We start from the raw sequence: 19,732 nt of genomic DNA, 5'->3' as shown, positions 1-19,732 counted from the left end.
GGTCAGTTATATAATGATGCCACTACTTAAATGAAATTAAGTAGCAGTAAACACAATAAAGCCACTACTGGGATGCTCTTACGTTGCGCGTCTGTGCATGCACGAGAGGGGCACAGACATATTTGATCTCATTCAAGTAATTACTGGAATATAAAATAAACACTTTCACAAAGGTATAATGAAACAATTGTACTTCTATTCAAGAATAAAACTGAATACAAAAAATTCAAGTGACAACAAGATACCAAGAAGACATGTTTCACCAGCATTTGTGTGTCTGCTTATATGCCTTCAACGATATCTGGCTGTTACAGACTGAAATCAAAGGGTTATTCTTTTTGGGCGCATACACCCTCAGCATGACACTGCCTCTCTTGCGCATGCACACACATTCATACATGAAAACATCACAATTTGTAAATGCTATGCCATAAACATGAGTTGTCATTTGAACATTTTTTTTTTCAATCTTGCTTGTACTCCGCATTATGGTGCATGCTACAGAAAATGCAGAGAGACTTCTTTTTGGGATCATACACCATCAGCCTGACACTGCCAGATCTGGTGTGGCGAATTGCTCATGTACTAAAATGACTATAGCTGCAAGTGAAAGTCCCATTTTACTTATGGTACCAAGCAGAGTTGCGTTGAGGTGCAGCAGTCTATTAGCCAGTGAAAGCTCTGTGAAGAAGCTGTCTCTTGTTACGGTCCTGCATTAGTCCAGTCTGATAGCGGTCACGGGACATTGTATCATTGATTGCTGGTAAAACAAATAGTTCTGAGCAGAATCAAGCACAGTACCAAGTGTGGTCATCTCTGCTCTTGTGAAAAGAATGGAGATAAACAGCAACAACTCAGAGAGGGGGAAGAAAGTTTGTTGTACCACATGAATGTCACTGAAAGAATAAAAATGAATAATAAAAAGAAAGCACTAACTTTTACAAGTAGCCAAAATTTACACTGGGTGTTACAGACTCAGATCAAATGTATGTTTTTATTATATTATAGTAATAATAATAGCAGCTCACTACTCAAAACACGGAGCGCTTAGTCTCGAACCAGCAGGCAGCAGCTCATACCTTTACACCATCCAGGAACACATATTAGCTTGATGTTTGAGCTTGGGTTTGTATCTCAATGATAGCAACAGGTACATTGAATGTTTTGGTTTTTTTTTTACTTTGATTACATTCTTGAATAGAAGCGCACATGTTTATTTGATATTTGGACTAACGTCTTCACACATTATACACTTCACATCATTATTAGTATAACATGGAAAAAGTCTGTGCTTTAGGTATGTGTTCAGCATTTCTTGCTTCACATTTCCTTTCATCCTACACTTAACCAGTTCGCTGTATTGTATTTGTATTACAAATAACGATAAACTATATTATTTGCCCTATACAACTCAACGCACATCACATGCAGATAAGGAATGTGGAAGTAACCCCAGAGGAAGACAAGAATAGTTCAATCAGTCAGTCTTTATTCAGGCACAGATGAGTACATGGATTCCATGTTGCAAGGGAGAAGAGCAAAGTTCCCCTGTTTCAATCGGCTTTTAACATTTTTCATCCCTCTCCCTTCTCCTTATTTATCAATAAGCACAATATTTTTATTTAAGCAATTCATCTTACATTGCGTGAATCAGCTGTTTCTATTTTTTTTACATTGCAAAAGAGGCTCAAAGAAGGAAAAGTCATCTTTCCTGTGTCTAACGGGTGAGTTCCATAAGAAGGAATTGTCCTTTGTCAGCTTACTGCACTCTGTCTTATGACAGATGCCTGTATGAATAACCTGCCATTATATCAAACACAGCTTAGAAGCTTGCAAGCAGTTAAATTTTCTTTCACATGGGCCTTGTCTTGAGTTGAGCTCCGTCAAGAGGGGCATGGGGGGGAATGGGATAGCAGGCTGCTTACTGCTTGTGCTGATCGACACATTTACAAAACAAAAGACGCTGATAGACAGGTGCGAGGGAATTTAAGGTGGGACAAGATTGCAAGTTTTTTTGCAGGCTTTAGGGATTCTAGTGTTAAGGATTTAGTCCTCTGAATTGATTCATTTCTTCATTAAATGGCAGCCAAACAGAAATGAGATGTGAAACGAGCCAACAGATGACCAGATAAGTTGGAACGTCAAACTCCAGCCAATTTCACTCCAACCGGTTTCTTAATGAGAAGCCAATTCTCGCTCTTAATTAAAGCCGTTATTGAATATTGACTTGTTGCTGCTCTCATTCTGCTATAGTAGACAGTTGATTTTCAGTTTTTTCTAACGCCACTGTCATGATGTTTTGGTGACCTCAGCAGACCAACATGACTGAGACCTTCACCTTTCTTTATTTTCAGGTTAGCTGGTTATGTGGCTGCTTGTTTTGTGTCTCATTATTGTTTGGCTGCTCATTAAGGAAAAATAAACAACTAAGGGGTCTGAGTCACGTCAATTAAAACTAAGGAAAAACAAGTTAATCAGCAGCAAAAATGTCTCTCTAATTAAGAAGATGGTTAGAATGAAAACCTACAGCCATTGCAGCCCACAACAGGGCCGGTGTTGGATACCCTTCCTTTAGACCCAACAAAACATATTTTAAGCCATTTTGAACATTATTTTGGCCAGGAAATTTCAACCTGATGATAAAGAGTAAACCAATACGTGTCTGCAGCAAAAATGATCTGAAGTTCTTAAAATTATAAATGTCACATACACCAACCCAGGGGGTCACCCCCTAATGGGCTGCAAGGGGGCAAAGTTAGTTCTCTTCACAAAACTTTGAAAAAATGGGGATTAGTAAAACAGGCATTTGAAGTGTTGCTTTTATGATATTTTTGCTCTTTGATTCATTATCGTTGGTCTTCTTCAAGGTCAGTGATTATGATCATGTTAATTTTAATTTTTGATCCTTTACTATGATCTTCTATTCTTCTATTAGAAGTTGAAAATGGACACATTTTTATTACAATTGAGAATATTGAGGTTTTAAATGTTTTAAATTGAAGCACAAATTGTAATATTTCAAATATTTGATTCAACTATTCTTGATTATTATGTTTGTCTAACTCCAGAAGTAAATAATCACATTTCTTATTAATGTAGTGAATTAGGGCAATTTGCAGTAATATAGACTTTTTAATTGGTGCTGCTTTACCAAAGCACATCTGAATTAGATCTGAAACTAAATTAAGGCTCAACAGAATGTTAGCTTAGTTATATAGCTTAAAAATTGGAAAAGAAACCAGGGTTAAATTACACAGGTATTCAGTTAAAATGTGTATTATCAAAATATTTTAAGTGAATACTTTATGAGTTATACTCTCAAACAAGTCTTCCTCACTACTATGTAATACTATAATAATAATAATAATACATACATCATATAAAAATTGTAGAGTATTAGGTCAATGAAGTTTTTTCAAAAGGGACCTGCTATGATACATGTGATCACAGAGCCCTTTATATATTACAGAGGAATAATTAGTTTGAAGTAACTACCAGCAAGCAGGCACCAGGCTGTAAGGGGAAATATTATGTTAATTTTTGATGTCCTTTAAAATAGTAATTGACATTAAGCAGTGTATGCAAACAACATCAAAAGTAATCTTTTATACAATTTAAAACTATAAGGAGACAATGTAAATTGTAAACTTTCTCACATATCATGGGAGGCTGTAGTTATTCAGCACTAGCATCATATGTACAGAGAATATTTCTAAAAGCAATTTTATACATACCAATGGATCATGTGTTTGTAGTGTGGGGGGTGAATGGACAAGGCTAAGGATTTCAGTGTTTTTGAACATGGCAAGGTAATAGACGTACATGTGTGGGCATGGGTGTTTTAGGAAGAGGAGCTCTCCTTGGAGTTTCATGAATGACAGAACCACACGTGCAATGAGAATGAGCAGCAAAAAAAAAAAAACAAAAATAACAGCTTGTGGTGGTCCAGTAATCAAAAATCTGGCACAAAGTAAAAGGAGTGACTGAGAAAACCACTAAGTAACAAAATAAAAGTGAAATAATCAAATTTCTTATTAATGTAGTGAATTAGGGCAATTTGCAGTAATATAGACTTTTTAATTGGTGCTGCTTTACCAAAGCACATCTGAATTAGATCTGAAACTAAATTAAGGCTCAACAGAATGTTAGCTTAGTTATATAGCTTAAAAATTGGAAAAGAAACCAGGGTTAAATTACACAGGTATTCAGTTAAAATGTGTATTATCAAAATATTTTAAGTGAATACTTTATGAGTTATACTCTCAAACAAGTCTTCCTCACTACTATGTAATACTATAATAATAATAATAATACATACATCATATAAAAATTGTAGAGTATTAGGTCAATGAAGTTTTTTCAAAAGGGACCTGCTATGATACATGTGATCACAGAGCCCTTTATATATTACAGAGGAATAATTAGTTTGAAGTAACTACCAGCAAGCAGGCACCAGGCTGTAAGGGGAAATATTATGTTAATTTTTGATGTCCTTTAAAATAGTAATTGACATTAAGCAGTGTATGCAAACAACATCAAAAGTAATCTTTTATACAATTTAAAACTATAAGGAGACAATGTAAATTGTAAACTTTCTCACATATCATGGGAGGCTGTAGTTATTCAGCACTAGCATCATATGTACAGAGAATATTTCTAAAAGCAATTTTATACATACCAATGGATCATGTGTTTGTAGTGTGGGGGGTGAATGGACAAGGCTAAGGATTTCAGTGTTTTTGAACATGGCAAGGTAATAGACGTACATGTGTGGGCATGGGTGTTTTAGGAAGAGGAGCTCTCCTTGGAGTTTCATGAATGACAGAACCACACGTGCAATGAGAATGAGCAGCAAAAAAAAAAAAACAAACAAAAAAATAACAGCTTGTGGTGGTCCAGTAATCAAAAATCTGGCACAAAGTAAAAGGAGTGACTGAGAAAACCACTAAGTAACAAAATAAAAGTGTAGTGGCCAAAGCCTCAATAGACATTTTTGATTTTGCTTTATTTCAAAAGAAAGTCTAACTAACGAGGCTTTTATTTTCAAAAAGAAAATAAACTAATTTCAAAACAAAGCAAAAGAAAACCATATAAAACACAACAAAAGTATGTAAAAATGTTTTATGCCTTATGGAGCAAAAAATATGAATGATCTTCTCAGGGCTTAAAAATTTTTGTGTCCTCAAAATCAGACATGAGCTTCTAGGTACATCTATGTTACATAGCGTTAGCATTGTCTTTAATTATTTTTTTCTGGGAATTTTAGAATGGATGTTTACAATCTATACATCTATTTTGTTTTTTTTGTTTGTTTTTTTTTTGACCTAAAGAATCTGATTCTGAAATTTAGTTCTGACATACAGTGGTCCTGTGAAACTTAAATGGTTTTAGCATTTTCCCATGCTGGGCTGTGGAGTCGGTACACAAAACCTTTGACTCCAAGTCTGATTCCTCAATTTATGGCAAGGCAGTGTCTGACTCCTTCTCCTCCATTTGTAATTAGACTAATATATTTACTAGGTTGATTGAAAGTACACAACGTACAAGATACAAGTGATTTCATTACTGCCAGCATGAATCATCCAGCTACATTTTAGCACCCTTACCTGTTAAAGTATGGGTTTGAAATCTGCAGCGATGTTGTTCTGGCTTTTTTATATTATTTATTAAAGAAGTTACAATCATTGTGTAGAACTAGAAATAAGAAAAAACCTGGCAAAAGTTTAAAAAATGTTATATTTTTATCAAAATGCTAGATGAAAAAATTGTTTAACCGATTAAGTATATTTGAAATTGGAAATTTTAACACATTATATTACAATTTACATTTAGTTGGAGTCAGTGCATTCTTTTATCAACTCCAACTCCAGTAACCTGATCATTTCTTCTGATTCTGACTCCACAGCACTGTTCCCACAGTGCCATTTTGTTTGTTTATGGGCACTGGCATTTTATGATAATTACATTACCTGTTGCTATGCCAATCTTTCCCACAACCACCTGGAAGTGCGCAACAAATGATATAATCTTCACTATATAAATGTCACCACATTCACTCTCAACTCATCTGAGATTAATATAAAAACAAAAGAGGCTGTTGTGTGATTTTTGAAAGTACAACTCCTTCTGGCTAATGAAATTCTTTTTGGTACAAAGAGTTTTGTTGCTAATTTTGATGACAGATTGGTTTGATTTTTGGTTTTGACCTCAGCCTGTATTCCTGATTACATTTCATCTCCTACTTCCTTTTATTAAAAGTAAGCACTGTCTCATTCTGAGGTAGAACAGCATAATACTATGACTATGTAGCAACACAATGAGACATCATACCACAGCAATGTGACATGTCAGAAATCACAAAATGGTGGTGACCATGTCACAAAATGGTAGCAAAAAATAAACACAAAAGCAGGATCATGACAAGTAGCAGATGAGTTAATGTGTGTATCTTTAAAATTAAAAATGATTAGGGTATTCCTACAATAATATTGAGAAATGAAACTTAAAGATACAATGTTTCAGCTGTATGGACTTCATAAGATCTACAGTATTTTGCAATCATTATCACAGAACAGAATCCATACCTGATCATGCCTTGCTATAGTTGTGCTGTGGCAGCCTGTGAGCCAAATAAATTCAACTTGTGTGAAAGAAAAATATGCAAGAGCTGTTGAAGTGTTGGCAGCACTGAAAAAAAACATTTCCTTACATGATGAATACTTGATTAGGAGGATTTCCTGGTGGCACATGGCCAGCATGCATACTGTCCAGTTGTTCATTCATCACCATCTTAACAAACTCAATTTGTCTAATACAGTACTGAAGAGTCATGACAAAAAGGACATTCATTAAAGTGCAAATAAATTAAAAGGGTAAATTAAAAAAAGAAAAATTAAGCTTTAACTCACAAGCAGTGATTCAAAGAAACACCTCCTTGACTATACCTAAGACATGATGTAGCAGAACTGTCTGACACCTGCCTGGTTATAAACAGCATGCTGATGTGCCATGCAGTAAAATACTCAAAGGACAATAACAAAATTGAAAAGGTGAACTCATTTTTACGAAGGTTAATTGTTTATTCCAACTTTTTTGTTTTAATTCATTATACTTACATTTTATTAGATACACTGGTCTAACAATCGGGTACAATAGACTAAAGTGAGGCTCATGCACTCAACAAGTTTTGGAGCCTGCATTTCAGAAATGCTAGGTCACTTCTACTGAAAATGAGCTATAGTTCTTGCTACTCAGCTGTTGTGGATTTGTACTCTATATCGTTTGCTGCATCTCACCCTATAAACACTAGATCTGCTGACTGAGAGGCCACTACATTCAAATGGATTTACTGTCATACTCTAGAGCTACTCAACGGTTTCCACAGCCTTGTGGCACAGAGCATTGACCTGCTGAAAAATCCTTTGTGTGGATACTGTTGGAACATTGTTGCCATGATTGGATGCACCTCATTGGTCACGATATTGAGATATCCTGTGGCAAAGACATACAGCTGTGTTTTTAATAAGGAAGCAATGTATAGCATGTTAAACACATCCCACATCATTACATTATCACCACCAGCCCACATTATTGACACCTACTGCAGCAGAATGACTCCATGAACTCATTTGTTTTTTTCTGGTCATCTTATCTCATCAGAAGCTGCCAAGAAGCCCAGTGATGAATGCCACCAGTATGATCAACTCCTGTCTCCAGGGTTCCAAAATTTGCACTGTCATGAGTTGCTTTGTTATTTTTTCTGATTTTATCACATTTTGGAATAAGAGAACAGGAGCTGTATTAGGACAAAGCTTAATTTTAGTTTCTATGTGTGCAGTATATAGTAATTGGATCCACTCCTAACAAAAGTAGTCATGTCCAGTATGATCAGATTGAGTTATATGGCTTTCCAATTTCCAGAAAATGGACAGTTGCTTTCTGACTGTATAACACATTCTAACACAAAGCCAAGTGTTCCTAAACATTTAAAGCCAAAGGAGACAAGGACAGAGTTTGATTGTAATTCTAAATAGTCCTGAAATGTGACAACTGTCATAACAAGCCCGCTTTTTTCATTATTTATTCAGTGATTTCTTTATTTATCTCACATTTTATTTCTCACACTAGTAAGGTTTTCTTGGCTGACTTTCATCAGACTGTTTACACTACACTTAGCTGGATATGCAAACAAGCAGCCCTCTGTTACACTGCGTTCTCACACATGAAGTCCTTAGGCAGCCTGGCTGGAAATTATCATTCTCATTTATAAGGAAGAGTTCAGTAATCTGTCCAAATAAATTATAATGGGCTCAATCCAAATATATGTAAAAAACCCATTATATGTACTGTATGGGTTCTAAACCACATTAGAGTTTTTGCAAATTGAAACAGAATTGAAGCCAAACAAAACACCACTAAGTGAGAGTCTACTATGAATTAATGAATCACTGCTTTATATAGTTCCTGTCTAAGCACCTACAAACGCAACTAACAAATCACAAATAACAAAGAACTAAAGTGAAAAATGGCACGATATTTGTATAAAGCAATGAGTTGTACTTATTGCAATCACAGCACTCAGACTTAAAGAAATAAGTAACAAAATATAACATTCCGAGCCCCGCTTAATGCAATATAGTATCATGGCTGGAAATAGGCTCCCATGGCAAGTTCAGCTTCAAGGTAGGAGCCATACCTGCATGGTGTGCCTCTGCAGCACTGACACTCACAACCAGGAGAGAAAATGTCAGGTGTATTCTTAGACAAAGAAGTCAAAAGTACCAAAGTATACTGTGCACATATACTCATTGCATTTAAAAGTACTCCTTGCTGTATGCAGTAGTTGGAAATCTAGCGTCTGCTTATGGAAGGTATAAAGCTACAGCATATAAAATGACATTGCTCAACAAAGGTTGCTTTTTTGGTCATTGTTTTTGAAAAGCTGTCATGTTCAACTCTTTTGAAATCATCTCTTGAAAAAGACAAGAATTTTCAAAAGGGCAAACAATTATAAATAGCTGGGAGCTCCCTAAGGCGTAGATCTTATCTGTCAGTCGGATATCTGGTAGTTTAAAAAAGTCATGAATTGGTAAGAGGATGATAAACCGGCTTCTTGGAAATTCTAAACTGAATTAAAATATGAATTTTAAATTCCACTCAGGGCTGAGAATTAAAAAGATGCCATGCCAAGCATCCATTATGCCTTTATTTGGTATAAGTCCTGAATTGATTTATTTTTTATAATCTTAACCAACATTTGAACATCTGTTTATTGTTCTGCAGCAATCAAACCCAAACTGATGAGAGGTTCTCTTCTTTCCCACAGGACAACCAGCAGAAGGCTTCTGGACATGTTCACGCATCAATACTCCCACATGGTCTCTGCAGACTTGCGCTCCTTCAGGTATTCCAGCCACCACAACCTCATTCCTCAACTCTTTTACTGAATTTTAATTGAAAAGTTGCACTTATTTTTCTTTTTTGCATACTTTTTGCTGAATATTTAATTAATATAAAATTGATACATAACATACATTCATTACATCCATACAGTACAGTGTTTATAGATAAATGTGTTTACATTCACTGTGTTGGTTTAATGTATTTGACAATCTGTACATTTCTCACAGAACTGTAACATTTTCATGATGGAGGCTTTTAATGGCAACTTTTAAATAACAAGTGATTGACGGGATAATGCGTATACATACATAATCCTCTTTACTCAGAACACCTGCCGTTCTCACATGCAGTAAATGACTACTCAATCAATGAGCCAATCACATGTGAAGACATGGCTATGTTTAGCATGTATGGCAGTTATAAACCAATCAGGTGTGCGCGTGTAACTCATAGTAAGAATATTAAAGCTTTAACTGGCTTTCAGCACATACTGGCAGGGGTTTTCAAGATGCTTGCCATTAGTCCATACTGGAGACAGCACCCGAAAAAAGCTAAGGTTCTGGTGGAGGTGGAAATGACTTGTGCAGAGTAACAGAATGGCCACATCTGTTAGCTGACAGCTGAGTAATGCTGTAGAACAAGCCATATTTGAATGCACAATTTGTCATGTTTTAACATGCATGTGATATGGATACCAAAGGATGGATTCAAATGTCTAAGGCAGTGTCTCTTCAACTATCGGGTTGTGGACATGTTTGTGATGAGTCTTCACATGACTGTATGGCAATGTTAGCTGGGTTAGTCCAAGCATAACTTATATTATGCCTTCTATTTAGTGTGCAAAACAATTCCATTAGCTTATCTCAAGGCAAAAGGGAGCTTCATTTCTATGTCAAGAAAATAAAAAATTATTTCACACGATACCACCTACCCTGTCACAACCAGTGAAACAATCCTAATGATGTGACTGACAAGCAAAGATACGAATAAGAAAGGAGGCGAGAGGAGACAATGACCGATGAGATTGTAATGTAAGGTCACCACAGCACTAGTCTGGAATGTCAAAATTAAATTAACTGATGTGGCACAAGAATGTGGCAAATTATTTTTTCATTAATATAATATGTTTAATGTGCACTTTTCTATTTTAGAAATATTCAAGTGAGAAAAATGCTTGGAATGAAGCTAAAATCTTTACTTTACTTTATTATAATTTTGGCCATTGTTATTTGTCTGTTTATGGCTCTGTTGTCATTATGATAATAAACCTCTTCTTGGATCCCTGTATGGTATAAAATTTCTTATTTGGGTCGTCGGATTAAAATGGAACCCTTGGTTTAATGCAAAAAGAAAAATAAAGAAACAACAACTAAATAAATAACCTGGAAGTTGGACAATTAGAGCAAAACATTTTCTGGCCTGTTAAATTACAGCATTTATTGGTTCATGCTGATGGTACAGGGTGGCCCACGAAAAAGTAGCCCGCCTTCGTGCCTGAGTGGCGCACCAATTGACTACCCTCATCACGAAAGCTGTGTAGACATAGTGCAAACGTGTGAGTACGAGCTGAGCGACATGTATTCCATTCCACAAAGAATCGCAATAGTGGAGGCGTACGTTCTTTCTTTCTTTATGGAAGGGCGCCTTTTTTTGCCAGGGAGGTAGAACCAGGATATGATGAGAATTATACGATTCTATAATTACATTCTGCTAGTTGCCATCAATGCAGACTGGCAGTGGCAGCTTACTTATGTGGGGCATGGCACACATCATGTGATTTGAAACGAGTAAAGCAAGGTTTTATTGTCAAAGGCTGCTTGAAAAGAAATGCAATCACTTGCATTTCCTTAATGGCTGCAACATGTCCATTTCTAAATAGGCCTTTTCAGAGCATAACTCTCCATGCCACAGGGCCAGAACAGTTTTGGAATGGTTTCAGTGAATTCAGGAGGTATCCATCATTATTGGTTATCACTCAGTTCTAAAATCTGAGTGATGAGACGGAATAAGAGGTTAGCAATAGAAAAAGCCTTCCATACTGGTGAAAATCAGAATGTCATCCACTTTTATGTTTCTACTGTACAAAGCTTTCATACATAAAATATTTAAAAAACAATCAAAAACTTTAGCAGCATAGTGTTTACATTTAAAAACAATAAAGTAAGATAGTTTCACTAATGCCCTCTTTTGTTAAGACTCCTCAAAGAAACTCCATTTTAAATGGTGAATACTAAAATGATCACCATCATGATAAAGACAGAAACCAATCATCCACTCGTCTGTTCATTTTGTGATCCTGCCAGTTCCAACTCAAAGTCAGAGGCTGCAAGGCATTAAGCAGCTCTGGATTGGGTGCCAGAGATAAGCCAATGCATACAAATTCTAAACAAATAATCTTTTGATGTAGGTCATACCTCATATTTCGACAAGACAAAGGAAAAGTACAGTATTAAGGATGAGTGATGTCTCTAGGCTCTACTACTTCACCAACTAAATAAAGAGATGAACCACAAGATATAATTTTCATTTCTGAGTATTCTTTTTCATGGAAAATGCATATAAATTTGGAATGAATCAAAATGTTTTCTTAATTCACCTGTTTTTCATAAGCAAGGTTTTAAATGAAATGCTGTGGTGTAACCAGGCCACCCAGGGACGATGCTAGGGAGCATCCGAACAGCTGAATTTACTCAAGTGATTTCCCAATGCCTTATGTTTAACAATATGGCATTACAACATGATATACATTATTTATAATGCAGATGACTTGATTCAAACCACTCTCTATCTAATTAACTTGAATAAACTTTCTTTTTCACAGTAAATGATATTCTGTTTCATATTCCCCCTCCACTAAGAAAAGTTTCATTAGAAAATGACGTTTTGTCTGGTGCACTCTAAAGTAACTATTAACAACTGAACCTCAATACAGGACATAAAAAGAAAAATCAGAGGTACAGCAAATGAATTCCAAGTTTCAATTTTCCTTCCCATGACAGACTATTAATAGTTCCCGGCAATAATATTTCCAAAATTCTATACCAATTTAAAGCAGAGATGTACTTTACATGTTACATAATATAGTAATCTAAATTACAGTAGGCCATGAATGATAACTGGTCAAAATTTTATTAGTGTTTTGCAATCCATAACTTGGAAATTTCATTATATTCCCCTTAAAAGTGTTAATGAGTGTTGCATTTTTCCCATTTTTTTATTATTACAAGCTCAAAGATTTTTTTTGTCAAATATCTACATGTATTACTCTATAATGTCAAAATATATAACAAATGCAAAAAATAAAAATGTCTGAATTTCATAGGTTAGTCAATTTCTTTGCTATGAGCTTCCAAACTCTGCTCTCTTGCCCCTAGTTTTATAGCTGGGTACATCTATGGTTATTTACCTGTGAACACAAATTGGCCAAATTAAATTGGTTTACATAAGAAGATACAGTGTGTGCTGCAATGGGAAGTCTACCATTAAGGCCAAATATATGCAATTCCAGATAACAGAAAGGAGGAGGTGCAGATAAAGAAACAAGGACAGGCCAGGAGCACAGACCTCCCAGAAATCACACTGTACACATTAGGAAACCAAAAACGAAGTACACACCATCCTAAGCTACGCAACTAGTCAAAAATAAACATGGCCAGAAAGATGACAAAGAATCCAATGACATTCCTGATAAAAACTGTCCACAAGAAAATAATCTAAGGATGGTCATAGATACAACATCTGTCAAATATAGAAGAACAGAAGCATTGTAATAGCACAGTTTACAAAAAAGGCCAGTGGCTGACTCAGAAGCCATGTGGGAAATTATTATACGTGGGATGTTCAAAAAGTTTCCACACTTTTTTTAACTCTATTTATTAAGAATTTCAAAAATAAATTACATCACTTTTCTACATAGTCACCTTCCTTTGCAATGCTATTTTCCCAGCGTTGTACCAACTTTTTAATGTCCAATTACTACTCCTCCTGCCGTCACCGTTTCCAATGAAAATACAAAAGTACAGAAGGTTTTTGAACATCCCTTGTATGTCCATCCATCCATTTTCTAACCCGCTGAATCCGAATAGGGTCACGGGGGTCTGCTGGAGCCAATCCCAGCCAACACAGGGCACAAGGCAGGAACCAACCCTGGGCAGGGTGCCAACCCACCGCAGGACACACACAAACACACACTAGGGCCAATTAAGAGTCGCCAAACCACCTAACCTGCATGTCTTTGGATTGTGGGAGGAAGCGCCAGAGCGCCCGGAGGAAACCCACGCAGACACGGGGAGAACATGCAAACTCCACGCAGGGAGGACCCGGGAAGCGAACCCGGGTCCCCTAACTGCGAGGCAGCAGCGCTACCTCTGCGCCACCGCGCCACCCTCCCTTGTATGTACGTATATTAAATGAAAATGAAACTCAGCTACTCATCCTCACACTCAGGTTATTTCAACAGCAAGAACTGTATGGAACTCTGGTTAAAATAGAGGGAAAGTCCTTAAGGAGAACTTGCTTCAGCTTGAAAAACACATTAGACTGGGACAAGATTAAACCAGTGATTCCATGCATAAAACTAAATCAACTCCACAACAAGAAAAATAAATATCATTGAAAGCCTATCCACAGCCCAGACTCAAAACACATTAGAAATTCAGGGTAAGACTATGGCTTAACAATATTTGGGATAAAGTGTGGGATTAAATCTCCAAACTTAGGTGCAAACGTCACACAGACAACAAAATACTTGAATGATACTTCTACAAAGGATTTATTCAGAGGCTGAATACTAAATTCTTTTGTATTTATTGAGTTCATTAGTATAATCAAAGAGGAAAAAGATGTATACATATACAGTATAAATACACTGAGCACACTGAAGCAGATTTTGGCAATCAAAAACTGCTCTTTTTAAAGAACTCCATGTAATTGGCTGCCACATTTGGCAATTGGTGTTTTAAAGCAGTGGTGCAGAGAGAAGTACCAAAGACTGTGAGAGAGGCATTAGCTTTGTCGTTCAGTGTGATTATGTATCGCTGCACATGACCTCTATAAGCTTTGTCAGGTTTGCCTATGACAGAGTATTTTATTATAATAGCAAAGCCTCCTTACCTTTCCTTCTTTACAAATTTGTGTTTTATGTTTATTAGAAATTGTATTTTTAATTTGCTTTCAAACTTTCCACTTGTAACGCTGGTGTAATTAAATCATTTACTAATTTTTTTTCCCATAATCCAAACTAAAACTTGAGCTGATTTAAATATGTGTTGTTCTAAGTATTATTTTCACAATTCTCAGTGTCTAAAATGAATAGGCCACTAATGCCACCATGATGTTATATTCTATACTGTATGTTATAGTCAGGCTGAAAACAGATGCAAGAAAGAGTGCCTAATACAAAATACATAATAATATGCATGACTTTGAAAACAACACAAACAACATGGGCTTATCTAGTGAGATGTCTGTTTGATAATACTCGTCACGGTGCTTGGCATAACTCGCGTACTGTTTGCACAACATGCAACCTCTTGTGCTAATAAAAATTGATTTAATTTATTTATCACTACTTTGTTTTCCTTTACAGGAAACACTCTGTCATTCTAACACTTAATGGTCTTTATTATCATCTTTTCTGAGAAGGTTCTTAAAAACATTATAGTTAAAAACTTTTCTAAAGCTTGTGTATTATACTTTAAAACTGTTTTATGTCATGAATGTAATATCTGAAGTGATTAATGAAACTTTTTCATTCACAGTAATGTCTATTTAATTGGTTAAACATGGAATAGGGATAGCCTGAAAGATTTGGCTATATTATTACATTTATTATTATTATTTTTCCTAATGATGTACAGATCACAAGTGTGTGAAGATGAACTCAAGGAACTGGAAAGCTAATTTCCTTATACCATATCTTCTACAGGCAACCATTGTTATACAAACATTGTCTCATAAACTGAAATTACATTTTCAGTAGCACTTGCACAATACATTGTGGGAAAAAAAGGGAGACACAATGACAGTGTGGTAGTACTGCTGCCTTGCTTGCAATAAATATACTAGGGTTTGTGTCTCGGGTTCTCCCTGCATAGAGTTTGCCTGTTCTCTCCTTGTTTCCTCTGGGTGCTTTGTTTTTCTCCCACAGCCTAAAGACATGCAGGTTAGGTGGATTGTTGATGCTCATTTGGCCTGGTGTGTGTGTGTGTGTGTGTGTGTGTGTTCACTCTGCAGTGGAATGGCGCCCAATCCAGGGACTGATCCTGCCTTGTGCCCAAGGCTTGCAGGCACTAACCTCAACAGATCCTGCTCAGGATTAAGCAGGCTTAGAAAATGGTATGGTATTAAAAACATTCTACCATTCTCTAAGATGTGTATATATCATCAATCAAAGTTGTTATACAGTATCTTGAGTTTACTGCAATATTATGACAGATTTGCAAGTGAATTTGATGTTTCCAAATTAGCTGACAGATTTAATCAAAAACATAAGGACATTATTTATTTATTTTTAGGTTACTTGCTAAGACAAACAGATTGAGAAGTTATTTCAGTTAACTGCATCATTTGAGAAGATTTACAGTATACATGAACAATGTATGTGTAACAAGAAGCCCACACAATTCTGGTGACACATCTATGGATCGCAAAGCTTTTAAAGATGCAGCTTTTGCAAAGCATTGTGCTTTAAATGAGAACAGGAATAAGAAAAAAAATCCAAATTGAAAAATAAACATTTGAAATAAATCCAGACCTGTGGGACTTAAGGTCCAGTAACTGTACCATGCCTAATGAATTGAATACACAAAATTTAATACAGACAGTAAAGGCTATTGTTGTTTAGAATTATCTGCATTATAGTGAATCAAGTGGAAAAGTTATAAAGAAATTCACACTTGATTTGGATAATGTAACATTGTGAAGCTGTTTGTATCTTTTAAATTACATTTTTTCAGAACTCCTGAATGTAAGAGACAAATATTACCCTCTCTCTTTTGCTAACACATCAGAGAAATCAAGTATTTTAGCAAATGTTTCCACAAGAAAAATAATTTATTTTTTTAAATCTTCAGTGAATATAATTTTAATACAAATATTATATCACACACATGATGTACTAAAATTTTTTAAGTAATATACTTTGGTATTTGGCAAAATATACATTTTCATTTTATATTTCTTCTAAGAGCTGATAAGAAAAAATACCCATAATCAATTATTAGTAAAACTAAGAAATGGTGTTTTTAAATCGCTACATAGTGATTTGAACGATAACAGACTTTAGAGGTTTTAAACAGTAAATACTTTGGTTATGTTACACCGGCGACTAAGACTACAGGTTTTCAATACGGGACACTAAAAGATCCACGTAACATGTTGGAAAGGCTTTTATAAAGCACACACACACAAGTGCAGATTGCTGAAGAGACAAATAGAAACAGCTACAATTAAAGAAAATGCTGGCACTCGTTTCTTTTTGCCGTTTCTGAGCTTCCAAACCGAGGAGTTTCCCGTGGCTGGCCGTGGTGCTGAAATCTCCCGCTGCTGCTCAGCCCCTGCCTTGTCTGTACGTCTGGCTTCAAAGCTTTTCCTTTTTAACTCACAGATTCCTTAGAATTGCTCCACTTGCAAGACGAAGATCCTCATTCGCGGTAAACACAAGTGCAGAGTTAAACGTCTTGTTCCCGAAGAGGTATCATATTCAATTTTAGGATTATCAGAAGCAATTATTTAATATGTATAATGTTTTAAACTTGCCGCTTTTTACAACTATTGATCCGAATGTACATGTATATGGCTATAGTGTAATTACCAATATATACGTTTATGGACGAAGCTTTGGTGCCGCTCAATGGGTATACCAGGTTACTGCTCGTTTTATTATACGCCAACAGGCAGCAGGTCTACATACAGTTATACTGTAGCTTGTTTCCCTCAACAATTTCGTATTAAGACTCACTGCAGATATTGCATCTTAAAGCTCTGTAAAAGGAAAGAATCAAAGAACTTTCGTGAAAATCAAGTTGCACGAAATCAAAGGAACAGTGAAATTTTATGCTTCATCATCTAAGAAACGCTGTTGTGACGTAATCATGTCAACTTCGGAACAAATCGGAGAATCATTTTGAAGCAAGGCTTTTGCACTGAATATTAGAGAGGTAAATAGTTGTAATAAATAAGAACGAAGCTGCCAAATTCCCAATTCACAACTAATACAAGAAGTCGCACATGTCTTGAAGATGTAAAAAATAAGCATTTTTCCCCCTGGAAAATTTACTTTTCAACGTTGAAACATTTTTAGTAAGAGGTGTCTCCAGTTTTAATTTGTCCTTATTTTAGTGCAATGGAATGCATGAACAAAATGACAAATTACAAAGTGTTTAAACATGAAACTGTTTTCTGAGCTCTGTAGGTAATTCCTGAAACTTATTTATTTTTAGATATACTTGTTCTTCTTAAAAATATCAAACTCCAACAGAATGATTAGTAGAAACGAATGTACTGTTAAAAAACTGACAATACGCTAGTCACTACCGCGTTTATTACAGAATACCATTTAACTATTTTAAAATATGAAAAGAAATTGCTACGCAACACTTTCAACATATCATCAAAAGCTAATGCATACATCAAGGACTATACTCATGAAGTATTAGTATTAATAATTTAATAAGATTCCAAGATCATACAGTCTGGTACTACTTGAGTTAAGTGTGGGAAAGATCACAAGTAACCACATCATTTACAGAAATGTGAAAGCAATTCCTTGGGAAAAAATAATGCTGGTAGTGAAACAACAGTTTGGTCTTCGAATTTAACTGACACCGTGATCGTTTTGTACAGACTATTAGCACTTTTTCTTTGTATGAAGTGCTATATTTAGGTAATTCCCCAAGACTCGTGCAATTGCCAGACAAGCAAGAATTTCCCGTACACCAGTTTATACACCTTTAGAAAAAAAAAAAAGCATCCCTACAAGATGCTTGAATTAATCAGAGTGTCAGCACAACGAGGTAAGTGTTGAGATTTGTTGAGGACAAATATATTTAAAATAACAAAAGCATTATGTTGTGAAATATTTGAATATTGCCCGTTATATAAATGGATAATATTTTTGGCGTGTCAAGAGCACAAAGCTGTTTTGTTCTTAGTACAGAACTGTCGCTCTCCTCCAATCAACCACATTACTGCGCCAATTTGTAGCACATAGAAAGCATTACCCGGGTGGAGAGCCAGAAAAAAAGATGTGTACGAGAAACGCGTGCATCCCGTTTGACTGTTTAAACATCCTGTGCATGCCTGTCGCATTAGAAACCAGACAAGTAATGCTAAGCAACTGCAAACCTACGTCCTAAAAATACAGTAGAAATGTTGATAATACTGATAAAATCTGATAACTAGACACTTTATTAATAATGTATTTTATTCAGTTAAATTAATACATCTTTACACAACTGCGAATATCCCGATACAAAAAGCAAGCGTGGGATGCCTTATTAAACCACCGCGATTTCCATGACATTCAACATACAGTTTAAGAAACAATACCGATCCGTTCGGTAGGTTGCTGATGGTTGGCATTTTGTTTATCGCACAAAATAAGAAAAGCACTGTCTATTTACTTGTAAAATCGCCCGTTCTGTTCTATTTAATAACTTACCGTCTCCTGATGCAGCCAAGAGCCCCGCGTATACGAAGAGAACGCGGCTCCAGTACCGCACGACCAAATCCACCTTCATCAGAGCGAAAATCCCCAATCTTCCCAGTTTCCTTGTCCCACTAAACAGGCATTTGCATTTTTTCCTTTGTAGCCCGGGTCCTTCTGAAATCAAAGAGGTCCTCATGTCAGGATTTTGGCAGGGACGTTATCAGATGCTTTTAAAAGCAAGGTGCAGCTTGTGTCGGCGCTGAGAAAAATCCCCATGCATCGAGGCTTCGCTCTTGCAGCTGGAATGAACCATCTCATAGAGACAGCGGGGTTGACAAAGCCCAGGGAAAGAAATCTCAACCAAAATGACTTATCTGGCGGTGATTAAGTCTAGTCTTCTTCCATTTTTTTACAGCATTCCAGAAATCATCAAGAAAATTAGATTTTTTTTTTCGCAAAGAAACAGGACAAGACCTATTATTTTACTACTGTAAAGTGCGTTTTCCTTCTGTAAAACAACTCGGAACAGTGGCTACCGCAAATCTCCTGCGCAGCACTAGTGCAGTGCAACACAAGCGGCTTTTATTTATTTAGCAATTCTTTATGATAAAGTTGACAGTCAAGCCTCATAAGAGATCACCGTATTAAAGTTCAGTTGCGCAATATATAAATCATTTCCAT

General features: G+C 35.9%; 1 protein-coding gene across 1 annotated transcript in view; it reads right to left on the bottom strand.

Annotated features, from left to right (window-relative positions):
- csmd2 (CUB and Sushi multiple domains 2) overlaps window positions 1-19,326 on the bottom strand; it is a 967,861-nt gene extending 948,535 nt beyond the window's left edge. The window contains exon 1 of the mRNA XM_039739491.1: window positions 19,064-19,326. Within this exon, the coding sequence (XP_039595425.1) occupies window positions 19,064-19,247 (184 nt within the window). The 5' untranslated portion in view covers window positions 19,248-19,326. The remainder of the gene's footprint in view (window positions 1-19,063) is intronic.
- Window positions 19,327-19,732: the final 406 nt, after the last annotated feature.

Source organism: Polypterus senegalus, chromosome 17 (genome assembly GCF_016835505.1).
Source record: "Polypterus senegalus isolate Bchr_013 chromosome 17, ASM1683550v1, whole genome shotgun sequence".
NCBI classification, from domain to species: domain Eukaryota; kingdom Metazoa; phylum Chordata; class Cladistia; order Polypteriformes; family Polypteridae; genus Polypterus; species Polypterus senegalus.
This window is presented reverse-complemented; position numbering and strand designations above follow the sequence as displayed.